Raw genomic sequence first — 17854 nt, 5'->3', positions numbered from 1 at the left:
GAAAAGGCTCAGTTAGCTGTGCCTAATTGCTGAGTGTCTTTGTGCACAGCCTTGAGCTGTGGCAGGGAATTAGCTCCCAATCTGCTTTCCTTTGGGGAAGAGCAGGGGAGGAGCAGCTTCTCTGCACTGTGATACCGGGCAAAGGTACAGAAACTTCTCAGTCCCAGCTGGGAACAGCTCGGTGTATATCACAGGCAGAAAATTCTCCTGATAGCACTGTTTCATCAGTGTGTTTGCTATCTTTTTGCTATGTTATTGTGATAGCTGTGTTAGTTTTGCCATAAGCCACCCCTGGCACTTACAGTGCTCAAAAGCAAGCCAATGCTAAGAATGTGTTGCTTCTGTATTTTTGCCTGCTATCTTAACTCTCATGGAAGCTGCAGAAACACTGTGCGGAAATAAAATCATGCTCACTCTTAAAATGGTCTCATGCTGGTTGTAGGTCTACACAGCTTTACACTTTACTGTGTCAGGCACTGGAGGAAGACACGTTTTTGAGGCCTTCCTGTAGTGACAGTGCCTCTTTAGACCTTGTTCTGAAAACTGCAGCAGCATTCAATCTGCAGTGTTTGCAGATGGGACTCGTGGATCAGATGTCCCAGGTGCAGGTTGGGTTCTCTTGGTTCAGAGCTGTCTGTGGCTCTCAGTATGCTTAGCAAAAGGTTTGTTCTTTGCTTTTTCTGAGATGGGAAGAACAAAAGAGCATCTTCTGAGCTGACTAACATGTCTGTGTTTTGTTGTAACACAACCTAGAGTCTGTGTATGCTTCATCAATGAGTAATCTGAGTTTTGATATTTTGAACTTATCTTGTAAGTGTATCAATCACGCTTCTATCTTTTGTTTTTCTTTGGCAATCTGTATTTTTAATGAAATATGTAGTTTCTAAATTCTTAGTTGTATGTATTTGGGTGAGGGCATGCGTGGAGGGGAAAAAAGATGTTGTTGAGGCTGTTGGACCTCTGTATGAAACTCTTACTGCAAGATTTCAGAAACGGTGATGTTAATTGAGATATTTTTTGGAAGAGCTGAGTGCTCATTTGTCCTTACAAATTTTACAGAACCTCCTGCTGATGCCCTCTTCCTGTATTGCCATACAGTGAGTCCTTGTTTCCACAACAGCAGTCCCCCAACTTTCTTTTCACAGGGGGCTATCTACTTCATGTGCGTTATTGGTTCCTAATATGAAGTTTAAACAGTATGCGTAGCTTCTATGCACAGTAGTCATCTGTCACTTAAAAGGAGGGTTTAATTACCAGAACCCTAATTTTATTTTAATGAGGTGCTGAACCATGATCTTGTAAATCCTTCTGCATAGAGATTTGCTTAGTTAGTTTCAATTGGAGCCATCCTCAGCAGCAAAGTACTTTTTATGACACTGTTAATCTGGAAGGCCTTTTTGTACTAACAGTGTTCTTTACTTGTAAGCATATTTTGAGTTACTTGTGGTATTTTTCCAGTAGTGATTCAGTTGCTTGACTTCTAAACAAAAGCTTCTGGTATGCCTGAACTGTTCACCCCGTGCCCACCCTGGGACTCCAAGGAGGTTCACTGCTCTCACGGCCTTTCCAAAAGCATCTTTGCTGTAACACCTAGGCTAGTCAAATTCCATTATTTTCAGAGAAACCACTCAAGTTCAACATTTCCAGCAAAATAAACAGGTTATGCCACTTCCCTGGCTGAAACGTGCTGGTTTAAATGTGCTGTGCTTGACCTGAGACCAGCAGGTGGGGGGAGACTTGGTGCCAGCCTTCTGCATCCTCGCCTTGGAGCCAGCTGGTCGCCAGCCCTTGCATGGCCACACGTGACAATGGTACCTTGAGCTACTTTGACCTGTGACCAGCTCTCTGTACTCCTAAGGTGCTGTGCTGGTGGTTCTGGAGGCATTTGGCATGGAAGGACATCCCTGCAAGTGCCCTTTTCCTATGGATGCTGCTTGGAGTCAAGATGGTGTCCTGCAATGTCACACCAATGTTCTAGTGGTGGGGGATTTGCCCCTGCCTTCCTGCTGTTTCCCACAGCCACCCCCACATGCAGCATGTAGGTGCATTTAAGACTGAATCTCTATTTTTCTGTTTGATTTTCATTTTTTGAAGTGTCATTGCTTAGAATTAAACCACTTGGGCTATTCTGAATGTTACTTTAATAGAGCCGCTAGAAAGACAGGATTCCCCCTGCTGAACCAAAAACCACAAAAAATGTCATGTTTCCCTGCCAATGGAAGAGAATCTCACTGTGACCAGCTTTAAGCACTAGATATCCGATTGCTTATCTATAGCAAAATGGAGAATTCATAAGGCTTAAAGCTCAGGACAAGCTTTTTCAGACAGTAGCAGCATGCTAATCCAAGTTATTTATCATTTGTGACTAATCCAAACACCTCCAGTACTGTTTTGGAAAAAAAATTATTTTTTAAACGAATATTACGTTTTTTTCCTAAGCGAACATTTCTTTTGATGTCGCGCTGACTGACCATTCATTTCCTTGTGCAGATAACATCATATTTATCTCTGTACTTTCAGGGCTCACATTCGCTGTATGGAGTTTTGTTGGTGTTAAACGGAGTTCATTTCTGAATATTTGAGTTCAGTATAATTACTCCATTTCCCCATCAACCTCCATTTCCTATGATCAAGGTTGCTGCTTTCTTGCTTCTTCTTTGCATGCTTGTTGTTTGGTGGTTTTTGTTCATTAGTAAACCGTTTGATTCTGAGTCAGTAATTTCTTTAGGAACTAAACAGTTCTCCTATCAAGAGAAAAATCAACATTCATGTTACTCCTTGGGCCATGTTTGACTGTTTTAACCAGTGGTAGTTTTTCATTGTCTGATTGTCCTACTCATGTTGTGATGATAATGTAGAATTAGACCCTCTAGCATTTGTGGCTCATACCATGAGCAAATGTAATTCGATCTGATTCGTTCATCAGCTGGTAATTGAAAACATCAGCAGAATGGTTTGTGTTTCACTCATGCTTCATCAGGTTTTTTTGTTTGTTTCTTAGTTTTTTTTAGAGTTCAGCAGAAGTGAATGCCAACTTCAGCCATCTTGTTTCAAGGGAAGTAGTTAGGAAGTTGTCGGAAGAGTTGGTGTGGGCTGTCTGGGCCCGAGCCTCTACTGAACGCATACAGCCACTCAACTAGTTTTCACAATCTGTTGTCCTGTAAAGTAATAAATTGCCCAAATTTTCTACACACTAATTAAAATTCCATTTCTCATGAATTTCTTAATCGAGAGCAAGTCATTATGTGCTTTGTTGATTCTTAAGTGCAAAGATAATTGCAATGGGCAGCATGAAAGTGGTTTGATTATTGCCTGTCGGCTCTTGTGAATTCTAATAGGTCTAATTGCATAGCATCAATTCATCATCTCAGCATCACTTCTTTTTATTATTAGCTCTCTGAATTGTAATGTGCTCATAAAGAAGTGTAGTAGTATATCAGGGCTGACATGGTACCTGGCCTATTGTAATTTTCCTTCCTCACCTAATGTTGCTATTGAAATTAAAAGTTTATTATCTAGGTTTTCTTTTCCAAAAACTTCTCAGTGAAGAAAGGGATATTGTCTTCCTCTGAATATACATAGTATTTCTCTCCTAAATGATAGTTCTTTTTTTAAAAAAGCTTTTTATAATCAACCCCATAAAATCCTAGCCATACTATTTATTGAAAAGCTCCATCAAAAGATTTATTGAAGCGCTTGCTGTTGCTGAAAATTAACTAGCAGGTAAAGACATTGCAATGATGTCAACTTCCCAACAAAACCATTATTGATTGAGAATCAGGAGAAAAGGGAATGTTCAGGTACAGTGGGAACTGTATTTTAGGGGAAACCATGTTTTGTTTTGTCTTCTTTCCTCTTCTGTTCTCCCCCAAAAGCAAGGCTATCAGTCTAGGGACAGTTACCTTGAAAATAACTTCAGATGGAAATCATAACGTTTCAGCTAAAAACTGCATGATGGATTGGTTGTTTTTGTTTTTGTTTTTAATGGTTCTTGCAGAAAAACCCTAGTTTACATTGAAAGATGAACTTTCTGCTAAGCCGAAGTATTACTAATAATTAAATTATCAGAGAAAGGCTTGAATTGGAAGGGATCTTAAAAATCATCTAGTTCCAACTCCCAAATTGTAAAGCATTAATGTTTTGCACTGTCATTACTAAATTATTTCTGGACGACTTGGGTGTTTTTAGAAATGGGAAGGTGCCCTTGTTCTTACACTAAAGCTTTCCCTTTTAAGATTAAGATTTTAAGATTGCCAATGAAATTGGCTTTCTAGATTTCTCACCCTTTGCCTTTTCCATCCTGCTGCTGTAGCATCAGTGGATATCTACGGACTTCTCAAAGTACAAGTAGCTCTCGCGGTGCAGCGATCTTCTATGTACCACAGCCCAGTGTTGTGTAAGCACTTTGCACGTGGCACTGCTGAAGTAACCAAACTCAGCTTTTTTCAATATGTTGCCTTCAGACATGCGGAATTATACTGAAAATGTTTTGTGTGCCTCAGGGCAGGATGACTTGCCTTGAAAATTTGCACCGATTCCATGAAAACAGTCAAGCGTTGGAATGGCGATCCAGAGAAGTAGTGGAGTCACTGTCCACAAAGGTGTTGAAGAAATGGGGATATGTGCCACTTAGGGCCGTGGGTTAGTTAGTGGGTGTGGTGGTGATGGGCTGATGATGGAACTAGATGATCTTAGAGGTCTTTTCCAACCTTCATGGTTCTACATAAAAGCGCACATCTGTGTGTTTTCTTGTTTTGTCTATTGCATTTTTGCTTGTTTCACTCTGTATCGCTCAGCTGGCAAGGCCAGCCAAATTGCTTGCTGCTTTATGAGCTCTGAGTTCTGTTTTGTTATGTTGTTTTTTTGTTTTTTGTTTTTTTTTAAACAAGAGGAACTATTGTTATTCTTGAAGTAAATGCTGTCAGTATGGAAATAGCACTATGTCTTTTCAACAGTCTGTGTGAGGGGAGATGATGTGAAGTATGATTTTGCACACACAAAAAAGCACTACATCTAATCTGATGTTCAAGCTGGCAACAGGAGTCTGCAGGCATTGCTACTTTGTAAAGAAAGGATGTTTTGAGTATTTGGGTACTGCTGAAAAAGGTTGCTTAACTTCAGTAACGAGCGTAATAAAGATGAAACATTTTTCTCAGTATGGTTTCCCATACATGGAGCAGTTCTTCCGTAAGTCCCTGCAGTTGGAAATGGCATGTTGCTCCAACACTTTGTCACTTTTGCAAGCTTCACCATTGCACTGCTTTTTTCAAAGGCATTACTGTGTTTCCAAATCACTGCTACCATTTGTGTTACCCCATGTCTAGCTGTCAGCTATTTAAGAGACTTGTCTGACATCCCCCTCTTGCGATTATCGTAAAAGGCTTGTGACAGGCTCACGGATGCTGTGACATGACTTAGAGCAGAAGTTAACCTTATTTACATCTGTTTTTCTTCTCCAGCAAAGCTGAGCTCAAGACTGCCCTTCAGCAGCTCTTCTAGGTCATTACCTGACTTTCCAAAAGGTTGTTTAAGTACATGTTCTCAATTGAGCTGAACGAAGTATGACACCAGTGTTTTTCCAGGGCTTTTGGTAGCGATGGTGCCTGACGTGAAGGAGAGCATTAGCAGTGCAATAATCCTCTGCGAGTTACTAAGTTTGTTTTGCAATGCTCTTGTTTTGTCTTGACAAAAAAACCAACCGCACGCACACAAGCACAAAACAACAATAAGAAACCCATAAAAAACAAGGGAATGGGAAAAAACAACGTAACAGTTCTCTTGCTTCTTATTTTATACATTTCCTTCTGCTGCAAATTCAACTGTTTACAACTTCCACTGATGCAAAACACTCTCAAGATGTTTGTCAAAGCTTGTTTTTCACTTGAATCCACACGAGCATTACATATTGTACAAAATACCACAATTTCTGTTAAATATTCTTGCTGTCTCTATCTCATTTCCCTGCTTGCTTCTGTACCTGCCCATGCTGGGAGCAGGAATGGAGCTGTTTGTCCCAGCTCCTTGAGCTTTACCCCTTGGGCAGCTGCTGGGATGTGGGAGCTCAGGTGCCACGTGGCGTGGTGGCCCTGCTGGCCTGGTGGTTTGTGTGCTTTGTGTAAGCCAGAAAGCCCAGGGCTGTTGGCTTGTTGTGCTGGACAAAAGCCTCAGACAGTTGTGTACCTGCAGAGCAGGGTCTAGGCTGTCCTGCCCAAATGACCTTTCAAGTCCTTTCCCACCCAAGCTGTTCTGTGGTTAATAAAGCACGTAGGTAATAGAATTAAGGCACTGAATTTTTTCTCTGATGTGCCCCATCTATGATACATTTTGTGTAAATATGTCTGTGTTTTTCCCATCTTATTTCATTATGCTTTTCCCATTATTTCCTACTTCAGCTCTGGCACGGTCACGCCACTAGCATCTGGTGGGTTTGCTTTTAAGCTGAGTTGCAGGGCAGTGCATTCCAAGAGTTGATGTTTGTTTCGTCTCCAGCTGATGGAACTGTTTTTCAAACTGGAGCATCTCTGGGGAGGAGACTGGGAGGAAATGCTCAGAGGAATTTATCACAGATGCTTGGCATTCCTGGGAGTTGATATCTGAAATATGCTGATATCAGGAGAGGGAGCATTAACATGGTTTCAGCAACCTAAATTAAAAAAAGATAATAATTGATGATGGAGCGATCCCTTTTCTAGGCATGAAGACTCACGTTACGGTTCAAAGAGCTGTCCAGTTATTTCTCTTATCATGCTTCTGTGAAGCAATTGAAGTGGCATTGCCAACTGGAAGTCCAGTCAACTTTTTAAAATGAGTTAAACTTGCTGGGTGCCATGTATGTGCCAGCTCTCACTGACAGGGTTTTTGTGCAACTAGGGGAGAGGTGCTGATAGTGCAGAGGGAAGTTGATAAACGCTTTGTGTTATTTCTACTTTTTATCGTTCTGTGATGGACTCAATAGATGCAGTAGGGGAAAGCATTTCTAAAGGAACTGGTCATGAGCAAAGTCCACGAAATGCTGCTTGCCAATGCTCCTAAAAGTATGGAAGAGAAATATTTCAGTGAGGTAAATTTGGAATTTTTCTTGTCACCATTTAAAAAAAAAAAAAAAGTGGAAGTGAGATCTGCAGTGATAACCCTTAAGAGATGAAGCAATCAAGGTGCATTTATTATCCTGGAGAAAATGTGCTATCATTTTCCTTTGCTTAGGTCCTTGTTCATCTTTAGGAGCCCTGATAGTTTCACTGACTTGAGGAGGACTGCTCCTATGCTTGGAAGCAGCTGGTAGGGTGAGAGCTACAAGCACTGCATTTATTGCTTATGGGGGAAATAGCACATCCCCTGTATTAAACGTGGTCCTGCAGCACAGTTTCCATTGTCTCCTCAGCTATATTAACATAAAAGCGTATATATTTTAAAATATTTAATTGTATTGAAATTGATGTTCCCAGCTTTCTCCTCCCTCTGCATCCATTCTGCTTTGGGAGATGAGTAATGGTAAGAGTGGGCTGTGCAAGGATCTCGTATCTGTGTTACATGAGCAGTGTGGTTTTGCGACAAGGGAAAAACTAAATTTTTCTAGCAGGATTTGCCAAACTCTAAAAGTAACCAGGCTGACATAACGACCAGTAGCCTCTAGAAGATGCATAGAGAATCTGTAATCTATTCCCTGTTTTGTCTCAACAGAAATGAGCAAAGTTCTTGGAGAAGCATGTATTCTCTATGCTGCAGAGTACACATATTAAAGAAGTGTCATGTGGGAAAGGTGTACTCCAATATTGGAGGTGGAAGGAGTTTATTCTCAAGATGGAGAATGTAGAAAATGTAAACGAAAATTTGAACACGGTAACTTTGCATAATGTGTTGCTGTCAAGGAATAGATTAACCACAATAAAGCTCTGAATATAATTTTCCTAGGAAGCTTAAATCATACTTCATTGTCTCTAAGAATCCCATAAAACTACCTATTATGGAAACAATTAAAATTTTAAAATATCTCTTTACCTGAAGTGATCTGATTAAAAAATAAAATGAAGCTCTTTTGCCTTCCCTGAAGGGAACTGGTATCTTTCAAGAGTGCAGCTGAGCAGATAGGCTATCCTCTCTGTCAGCAACCACTGACTCGGCTCACATCTGGACTTCACGAATTCCCTGGAAGGCTGTTAGTGATGCCTCCTGCCTGGATGATACGGGGAAAGGGAATCTGCTTGTATTTGAGACCCTGTTTAAGGTTTCCCATGGTCTGGGAATGTCATTACCTCCATTTGTTTGTTGTTTTGTTGTAATTCTTTGGGCATATTTTCCTTCATTTCAATACCTCTGAGGCAACGTCAACCTAATAATAAAACATGTCTTAATAATAAATGTTACTGATGTCCCATTTCTGTTTTGATTACAGGAGAATCCTCAAAATAGGAAATAAGGGCTCTTTCCGTAGTTTGTTATTAACTATTGGAGCACTCGGTGGTGTTGGTGCTTTGAAGATAGTGTAAGACTTTCAGTTGTGAACGTAAATAATCTCTGGATCAAATCTCTGGATCAAACAACAAATGGTGTTGTGTCTTGCAGCGCGGTTGTGTTTGTTCTTTTTTTTCCCCTTAAGGATGAATGTATGCCTTGCTGCCTGTGCAATATACCAGCAGAGGTGACTAAGTCTGCTTTCTTGCGATTGGGTCAGATGCTGAAAACAGCCTAAGTGTGACAAGGGGTCTGTTTTCAGTTGCATTGATCCATCTCAAAATTCTGTACCCCTGTAATTAATCCAATTCCACAGCTAGGACCGAGGTTTACTTAAACAACAACAAACAACAAAGAAAAGCACAATGGATTTTAAATACTTTTCCATCTTTTTGTGTTTTGATTTGTGTTGCACATTTTTTAAGGGTCGTGTTTTTCAATCAATATTTTTGAATTAAGCGTTGAGTATGGTTCAACGTACCTTGGATTTAGGTGATAATTGATAGTGATACATCCATCACCATACTGCTTATATTGGCTTGAAATTTTTGTGGAAGGGCAGACGAACTCACTTTAACTTTGTCTCCTAAGAATAACTCCTCTTGATCTAAGAGCAAATAAGTTCAGTTTTGTGTGCAGAAGAGCTGGCTGATTAAATTATTTGACAAATAAGAACAACCTCCCTAACACCTCTTGCTACTTAATGAAAGAAGAAGAGAATCTTTGCGGCTCATGCTCTCCTACATGAAACAAACATCAAGACAGATTAGGGTGGCTTTGTTCTTGCCTTGTTCACTTGCAGAACAACAGTCAGAACAATGGAGAGTGTGACTTGGGTCAAGGGGGGCTTGGCAGAGCTCCTCTGGGATGCAGCCAAATGGTGTTTGCCACGGGGTGATGAGCTTGAAAAAAAATTGCTTGGGGAAGCATAATTCATTTTTTCAGTCTCATCTTCGTAGGTGATGTAAGGTTTTTTGTTTGGATAGATGATTAGCAGGGGTGAATAAGGATAGCAATTGAGCATTTCTGCTGCAGTGGTTTCAAGTCCAGATTAAAGGGGAAAACAGGAAAAGCAAGCCATGAAGCTCATAATTTCATGTTAAGCCGTGTTGTATGCATTTCAAGTTCATTCTTATCACATCACGCTATGAATATCTCAAGTGCAGTCCTTGCATTTTAGTTCTACATGTAGGCAATTACTTCTGTAGAAGTGGTGGGGCCGTCTGTCTAGTCACTGCTTTGACATCTGTCATCTTAGTGCTAAATTGCTTTGTAAAACCTATTACTTTGGGATATAGGATAGTGTCTCTTAATTGCACCATTTACTCGTCTTGCCTGAACAGAGCCTACTGTTGTCTTGACGGCTAATGGGGAGGCTCTGATGACAGCGCAATGCTGGGTGAGCATCAGTGAGAGGGAGGTGCCCTGGGATTGCATGGGCATATCCCAGCCTTGTCTTTTATGGCAATCATGAGTGCCAAAAATACTTGGGTTTCGACTTGTGGGACTTAATTCTCTGGCCGGCTGTCATGGCGGTGGTGTGACTGCTGCGAACAAGCTCCTTGTGTTTGCAGCATCCTGAGGCTCGGAGTGATTGCACTCTGCTAAATGCTGGCTATTGAGCACGGGTCCCCAGAGGACCTCGTGGGCTTGGCAAACCCTTGGCCTCTCCCTGTGGGAATATCGTTTTCTGGCTGTCTCTTCTGTCTCGTACTTAAAATATATACCTAACCCGCAAAGAGGAGTACTGGTTAATCATTTATAACAAACATATTCTTTACTCTTTCTTGGGTAGATGATTCCATTTAGGTGAAAAATGGCTTAAGTATTTTATGTGAATGGCTTTTAGATACTGTGGCTTTTGCATGTAATGAAACATTGTTTGGTTTATCCAAAACAGCTATTTAAACACAGAAGGAGGCTGGAAAAGGGACAAAGTTCAAATTGGGCTGTGCTTATTGATTCAAGCCTAAAAACTGAGGCAGTTGCTTTAAATGCTCGTAAATGCAGATTTTTTTTTTCCGCTTGTAAATGATGTCCTTTACAAAATATTTGATGATTGCAATACCTTGAAAAGTGAAAAGATATAAAGCAGATAAATACTCATAACTGAAGAGCCATGTCATATGTCAAGTACATATTGTGTGATCTATAAAAGATGTTTTCTTGCATGTAAAATATTCAACTCAGCTAATCAAGTTTTGGAGGCATATATTAGTAAATAACTTGAATTAGACCGTGGTCCTGAGGGAATCATTTAGGTTGAACTTGAATTAACAGTTGTTTATTACACATTGAAAATGCACACTTTATGAGCAAATGCATGCAACTGGCAATAGAAAATAAGCCAAGCAAATCAGTATACCAAAGCAATATGGACTTCATGAGTAGTGTCTATGAGTAGGTAAGAGCATATGGGGGTAATTTCACCTCCTATCAGTTGAAGCTCGGCTATTAGTTTCAGGACCAATCATGTGACTGCTTATTGAGGAAGTCAGCTGGTAAGACTTACAAATGGAGCAGCTCTTGATGCTGCGGTTAATTGTCAGATGTCTTGTTTTTATTCAGTGACACACAGTATGGTAGCTTCCTTCTTAAAATTCATCCAGCTCAGGCAGTGATGGACGGAGGACAGCCTCATTATGCATCGCTAGATGGGCCGATTAGGGCTGTGAAAGCGCCAACGCGATGAACGAGGGAAGTGTGTGATTGATTCTAGCCTTGGTCTGCTGCTTCGTTAACGCTGCAAATGTGTGCTGCCCTCACTTCTGAGAGGCAGGAAATGAGGAAAACTTCCACTTCTTCATTTGTTTGAAGATGCATTATGCTAATATTTTGGCTGTCTAACATCACTTCTACAAAGAACAGGAGAAAAGTAAATTACATCAGAGCCCTCCATGGTGACGGTGAGTCACAGTCACTTTTCACTTCATGCTTTTGCAGCTGGAAGTTGTTTTTGCATCTTGGCCCACATTGCTCTGCCCTTTAAGTACGGTAGACACAAATCATGAGGAAAACAGCGTGTTAAGATTTATGGACTGATTAATTTAATGAAGGAGACCAGGAAAAAAAAAAAAGCAAAACAAACAAGCCTTGCTTGCCCTTTTACATGTAGGGTTTGTGTGTTAAGGTAGACGTGGTCTCATTTTTCAATGACCCGTGCAGGAATTTGAGGGAAGAGTCACTGTGCTTTTGAAGGGTTGATTAAATGCCCAAATTACATCTATTTTCACTGATAGCTAAGTGGGGACAGGGATATTTTAAATGCCAAAATGCCTGTTATTCCTCAAGTTTAGTTAGTGGCTTACACAAGATGCCTGCATTCATTATAGTGCTTTAGAGAAAAACAAGACGCAAAATGGAATGAAAGCAAGCAGAGATGATGCAGAGCATGCACACATGCAAATTGATGTGCGGTTGCTACACTCCTCCATTTGGCTGCCAGAATTTCTAACCAAGTGACTGAAAGTCAGAAGACTAGAAAAAGAGCAGGCAGATTGAGGAGTACGCTCTCCTCATATCAGCCACAAGATGCAACATAAATCTTAGAGATAACAGTGCAAAACTCGATTGTTGTTGCCCTGGAGGAGCTACAAACCATGCTAGTATGTTGTAGATCTGTGCCGTTGCTTTCTTTCAGCCACCTTTACCTTCTCTCTGGAAGTATTTTTGGGGGAAAAGTATCTCTTTCATTATTATTAGCATGTCTTTAACATTAAGCAGCTTTATTAGATTAAAAGCCATTGCTGTGGCCTGAAGCTCAAACAAACGTATTCCTACCTTGGGGGCTCTGCATTTCTGTGTGCTCTAAAAAATGTGAGCATGCACCCTTGTTGTGTACATGGAATGAAAGTGATTTAGGAACATCGTGACTGCATCTTTCTTACCGAAGTCCTCAGTTTGAAGACTCACCGTGGAAAGCAGAAGCTTCAAAGCAATGCTAGTGGCTCTCTCTTACGTAAAAAATTAGAATGAATGCAATGGTTCTCTGTGGGACCTCTTTGCTCTACCCCCAGGCAGGTCGATGTGGAAGAGCATTGAACAGGGTTTGCAAATTTGTGTGCCATGGGCAATGCCAGCGGTCTGTGTGTGGGGCTGGCTGCTGTTGCGGGTGGCTGAAGTAGTAGGGCTGAAGTTTGTTTTGAGGACAGAAGCCTGTAGGCGTTTCCACTGTGCCTACTAGCACTGAATTTTTCCAGCTGCATGTGGTGAGGGTGCGACAAAGGCAGAAATGAAAATTCCTTGTGGGAGGCAAGGTGGAAGATTGACCCAGTCTTCATAACTGTATTAAAAATAAATGGTTCTTCTTCAGGCTGTGGAATCCAATCCTCATATATCAACATGTTGGGCTGGGAGCGCTGGGGAAGTGTTTTTATTTCCTGATCTGTTTGCTTTATGCCTGTATAATCTCAAAGGATTTTGCCTGCCTGCAAACCTTGACATACTGGGGAGTAGTTTGAGCAGAATAATAGATTGTTTAGACAGTGTATGGATATACAGATTTTACTGACAGTATACAACAATAAAATCTCTACTTTCATGTTCATCAGCTGACCAAGAAACACTTTGGCCTGTGATTGGTGCTGTTAGTGCTAGTAAAATGTTATTTTGTCATGGTCATGTGTTTCTGGATAAGAACGTGCCTTAGACAAATAGTTTTTGACAATGATAAATCCCTAAGCAATTAAAATAATGTTGATGGATGATAAACCAATTCATAACTACCTTCAGTGTCCTGTCTGGAGAAGCACTTATTTTGAATTTGTTTTAAAAAAAAGAAAAAAAAAAAAAAAAGGCCACATAACAGCCAATAATTGCATTGAAGGTTATTTATGTGATACATCGAGTGTAGCGGCAGAGAGTTGGTGATGAAGTACCATGAAAATGCTAAATCGGGAAGTTCCATTAAAAAAGAGAGGATGGTAAAAGAGACATTTTGCATTGTTGAAATGAGAATTTTTGAAGTTTGTGTTTAATAATGAAGGGTGAAAGAAATGGAGATAGTGTTTAATGAGTAAAATGTACGTAGAAAGTTTGTGAAGGGAAGTTTTGTACAGAAAGACTTGAGTGAGAATTTAGCACTTGGGCCGTTCCCCAACCCTCCATCTTGTTGGTTCACTCATGGTTAAATTCAACAATTAGGCTTCCACTTCTGAGGAGCAGCACCTTGAGATGCAAGTTAATTTGGCTTTAGAAGAAAAAGGGGATTCTTCTGGGGTTCTTTGCTTATTCATCCTTTATGATTTGTTGTTAAGTTTGTTTTGCAGTCGTTCCATTACTTTACTTGCTTGTTGACTGGTGGGTGTTGTGAATTTAAAATGCACTGCAGTGCCTCTGATCTTACTGTCTATAAATGTAGGATAACCTTGATTGAGATCAGCTTTACTGTTACATTCCTTCCCTTTGCTCAGTAATTGCAGCTTGTCTCTTTCAAAAATAAATAACAAGAAAAAGTGTCAAGAGGTGCTTTTCTTTCTTTGAAGGGACCAAGTGCTAACACTGCCAAATGAAAACGTGCCCTGGGAACTTTCAACCTGAAGCAAACTACTGTAGTTAGAGTTTGCAGACATATGAAATGATGGTCTTTCCTAATGAAAGTGCTCAAACCTCGTCTTTGTGAGCAGAAGCAAATTTTAAACTCGTTTGCTATTTCTTTGGTCTTTTCCTAGGTCTTAATAGCTCTCAGTTTATTATAGTAACTAAAACGTGTGTGCAAAGTATGTCTTCTCCCAAATTTCTGGTAAAACCATTCAACTTGTTTCATCACCTGCTACCAGAACGTGAACATCTACTGCATGTTTCCATCTCCTCAAGTGCTGTGGGGAGGCTTTGCTGTAGGTGTTGTGTGTAGGTATTACCACTGTGGCATTCAGCAGGTAATGTCCAATCTGTCCATCCTGGGCTCCGAACTGGAAGAAATTACTGCGTTCAAAATGGAAGGAAGAGTAGTAAACCTTTTGTTTGTTTACTTTGTTAATATTGCAGAGACTAGGACTTGGCAGCTGGTATCTGCCTTGAGGAATAATAAACATGAGGGTGACTTGCATCTTGACGCTTGGCCATTTTCTCTCATGATTTAGGATAGGTTGGAGAGGAATAATCAAAGGCAGCCTGGACAAACATTAGTAGTCTGAATTCTGTAAAGCCTTTTAGTAAACAAATATTCCATGGACAGCAGATGTCCATGGAAACCTGTCACGTGAGGGACAGAAATATAACCTGAGCAAAGGGACTGCGGTGCCTGAACTGGAAGCGTTTCCTTTTTGTGGAAACGTTACAAAAATGGTGCTGCTGCTTATTGCTGCTGTGTTGTAGGAGGTGACAAAAGGGTGGGAGGAAAGGATGTACCTGCCACCACAACTCACCGCAGCGCCTTTGCACACACTGTTGAAGAACAATGTCTGACAAGTACACGTGCTTGCTACTTAGCAAACATGGGGGGAAGAAAATATTAATTTTTCATGACACCTTTTACTTTGCTAGGATTCTCTTTAACGTATTTTACTCCAGGCTTTTTTTTACTTCATTTTTCATTTTGCGCTCTGAAGACGCTGATTGATTGCTGCATCTGGTGTCAGTGTATGTGGAGGCATCGTACCTGAGCTACTCCCTGATTTTGCTGTCTCTTTTTGTTCATTAAGCTTTTTCAGGCAGAATAAGATATTATTGTTTTGTTGTGCAGCGTCTCCACCTGGTTTGATGTGAAAGAAAAGCACGTTCCTGAAATAATTATCACATTCTTAGATCATAACTTCTCTTCAAATAGTTGCTGAGAAAACACCTTGAGTATTAGGCAAAAAAATGAAGCTTCACAGAATCACAGAATCACCCGGGTTGGAAGGGACCCCAAGTATCATGTAGTTCCAACCCCCCTGCCTAGCAGGGCCACCAAACATACACATTCAGATCAGGTTGCCCAGGACCCAAGCTTATTTGTCACCACCTGCATGCTGAGCTTTTGCAGAGAGCTTTCCCAAGGAGTAGCCCATGAAAGAGTGAGAGCAACTGTTTCAGATGTATAGCCCATCCCACGTGTGATTTGTGGTAAACACATAATAAGTGCTTGGTACGTTTTTCTAATTTTCCTTTGAAGCAGTTCTGCTTCAAAATTTAGCCTTTAGGGTTTCTCACTTTCACCTAACTTCCACATATATTACATGTTCATCAGTTGTAAACGTTTTCTTACAATAACATTCCAACTTTTTTGTCTAGATACGATGCCAAAATGGATTGATTTTCCAATGTAGTAGTTTCGTGCATTCATGAAATAAGTAACGAACTACTTTAGGAACTGCAAATAATATATTTTTTTTCCATTTCTTGCAGATGTGATCCATACAGTTGGGCCGATAGCAAGAGGGCATCTCACTGATACTCATAAAGAAAATTTGGCAAGTTGCTATAAATCCTCTCTGAAACTGGCAAAAGAAAACAGCATCAAATCACTTGTAAGTACTGTGTGAGAACCTAATTTGAATTGTTGTTTCCTTGCTTTAGGTTAATTATTGGTACAACAACAGAATTCCAGAAGGAATTCTTGATGCATGTAATATGGAAAAAATCGGTATTTGCTCCAAAAAGTTGCTAGACAAAGAAAAAGGCAGAGATGGGTTTAGCAAGGAGGCAATGGAAGGGGACAGTGGTATAGCCCTTGCATGGTCCCCGTGCCACAGAGTGGCATCTCAGCTTCTCCGTGCCATGTGCAGGGGATGTCTGTGCAAAGGCATGGCAGTTGTGGGTGCACAGTTGGCCAACTGTTATTTGGGTGAAATAAAATCACTGCGCAGATGGGAGTTGGATGTGATGTAAATCCTCGTAGTCCTGCCATTGTGAACAACCAGGGATCTGGCTTTAGCTATCTTTATTTTATCTTGATGTGATGGTAATAGATTGTTTTGCTCTTACCTAAAGAGGAAGGTTGTAAGGAAGCCTTTTCGCAAAGGTAGGTGGCCAGCTAGGGAAAGCAAAAGATTATTATGGCAGAATTTGGAAAGAAGACAGAATCTGGTGGAGGAAGTCAAACCAACTTTATTCAAACTGAAGGACAAAAAATGAAAGAAAAGCAAGAAAATATTGTTTCTTTAACTGCTTAAAATAAAGCATAATTGTTTACCATGGCTTGGTAAAACATTTTTTAGCAGAAAAATTAGCTGCAATCTAATTCAACTTTGAAGTACCTCGGGCAGATTTCCTCCCCTAGTTCTGCAGCTAATTCCCCATTTGTTAGGGAATTTATAGCGATGTGAACTTTATGAGGTGGATTTTAGAATGGTTAAAAGTACTCTTTAGCTAAGGGGACCTTGCTGTTGATAATGTATTCAGTCTGTAGGTAATTATTGGAGTGATGTACAGCTTATTTCATAAAGATCAGATTTTACCCAGAAAGAAAGATTCTGACGTTCTATATATTCATGTAATATTGATCTAGTGATATGAGGTTTTGATTTTTCTCTGGTGGCACAAATACCAGACACTCAAGTTCAGATTACTTGTGCACAAGGAATATTATCTAGCAAAGCATCATTAGGTTAATTTAAATGAACCTACTATCTTTCAAATCTGCTGCTGAGAGTGGATTATAAATCACACTTTTGTACCAATCTAGTGAGGATTTGAGTAGTTACAGATCTAGGACTGCTTAATTCAGTTTATAATGATTTAAGCTATTTGCTATAGGGGTTCTGGATTAATTCCTGTCTGTCCAAAGGGCAGGTGGCTGCTGTGTATGGATCGGCGTGCTGAAGGCACGCACTTAGACACCTGGGACAGTGTTCCTTTCAGCAGTCATTACTCTTGTATCTTGTTATTCTCCATCTTGTAGGGTGGAGTCTTTTATTTTTTTCTCTGTCCACAGCTCTGTTTACTCTCCAGCTCTGCAGCTTGGATTCTGTAGCTCCAAACGTAGCAGCTGAAATGTTCATTTTGGATAGCCATACATTCCCTAAGCGTGTAAAGGAGAAGGAAGTTATCACATGAGTGTGACTTTGCGCCTCTTTTTGAGGAGGTGGGAGATGCAGGACTTCTAGGCTGAGCTAGGTGTAGCATACTGAGACAAAAATGGGTGAATATGGCTTAGTTTTTTTCTTGGAGTGAACTGTGCTTTCCACACTTTTCCTGCTGAAAACATCTTCTCTGTACTTGCCAAATTTTGTCCAATGAGCCTTCTTTGTTATCATTCAGCCACTAAAGAGAGCTGACATCAAATAGCAGTTAATCGATTACGATTTTTATTTTACTTTTAATACTATGCACATAAATTAGAAGTGAAAGCAACCTCTGAGGGTGTTTTGAACTCCAGGGCTGTTTATACATGCAGGGGCATTAAGGTCCTGCTGTGACTCCCATCGTTGGAGGCAGTAAGGTTTTGGTGCTGTTGTGCCCATGTACATTCTTGTTCTTGCCT

General features: G+C 40.5%; 1 protein-coding gene across 6 annotated transcripts in view; it reads left to right on the top strand.

Annotated features, from left to right (window-relative positions):
* MACROD2 (mono-ADP ribosylhydrolase 2) overlaps nt 1-17854 on the top strand; it is an 834860-nt gene that overhangs the window by 461439 nt on the left and 355567 nt on the right. For 4 of the 6 annotated variants that reach the window (XM_048935504.1, XM_048935505.1, XM_048935503.1 and 1 more), the window contains 2 exons: nt 1859-2038; nt 15778-15899. In XM_048935504.1, the coding sequence (XP_048791461.1) occupies nt 1859-2038; nt 15778-15899 (302 nt within the window). The remainder of the gene's footprint in view (nt 1-1858; nt 2039-15777; nt 15900-17854) is intronic. The other 2 variants (XM_048935508.1, XM_048935507.1) reach the window with 1 other exon arrangement.

Source organism: Lagopus muta, chromosome 2 (genome assembly GCF_023343835.1).
Source record: "Lagopus muta isolate bLagMut1 chromosome 2, bLagMut1 primary, whole genome shotgun sequence".
NCBI classification, from domain to species: domain Eukaryota; kingdom Metazoa; phylum Chordata; class Aves; order Galliformes; family Phasianidae; genus Lagopus; species Lagopus muta.
Note: the sequence above shows the minus strand (reverse complement) of the source record. Positions and strands in the feature narration are given on the sequence as shown.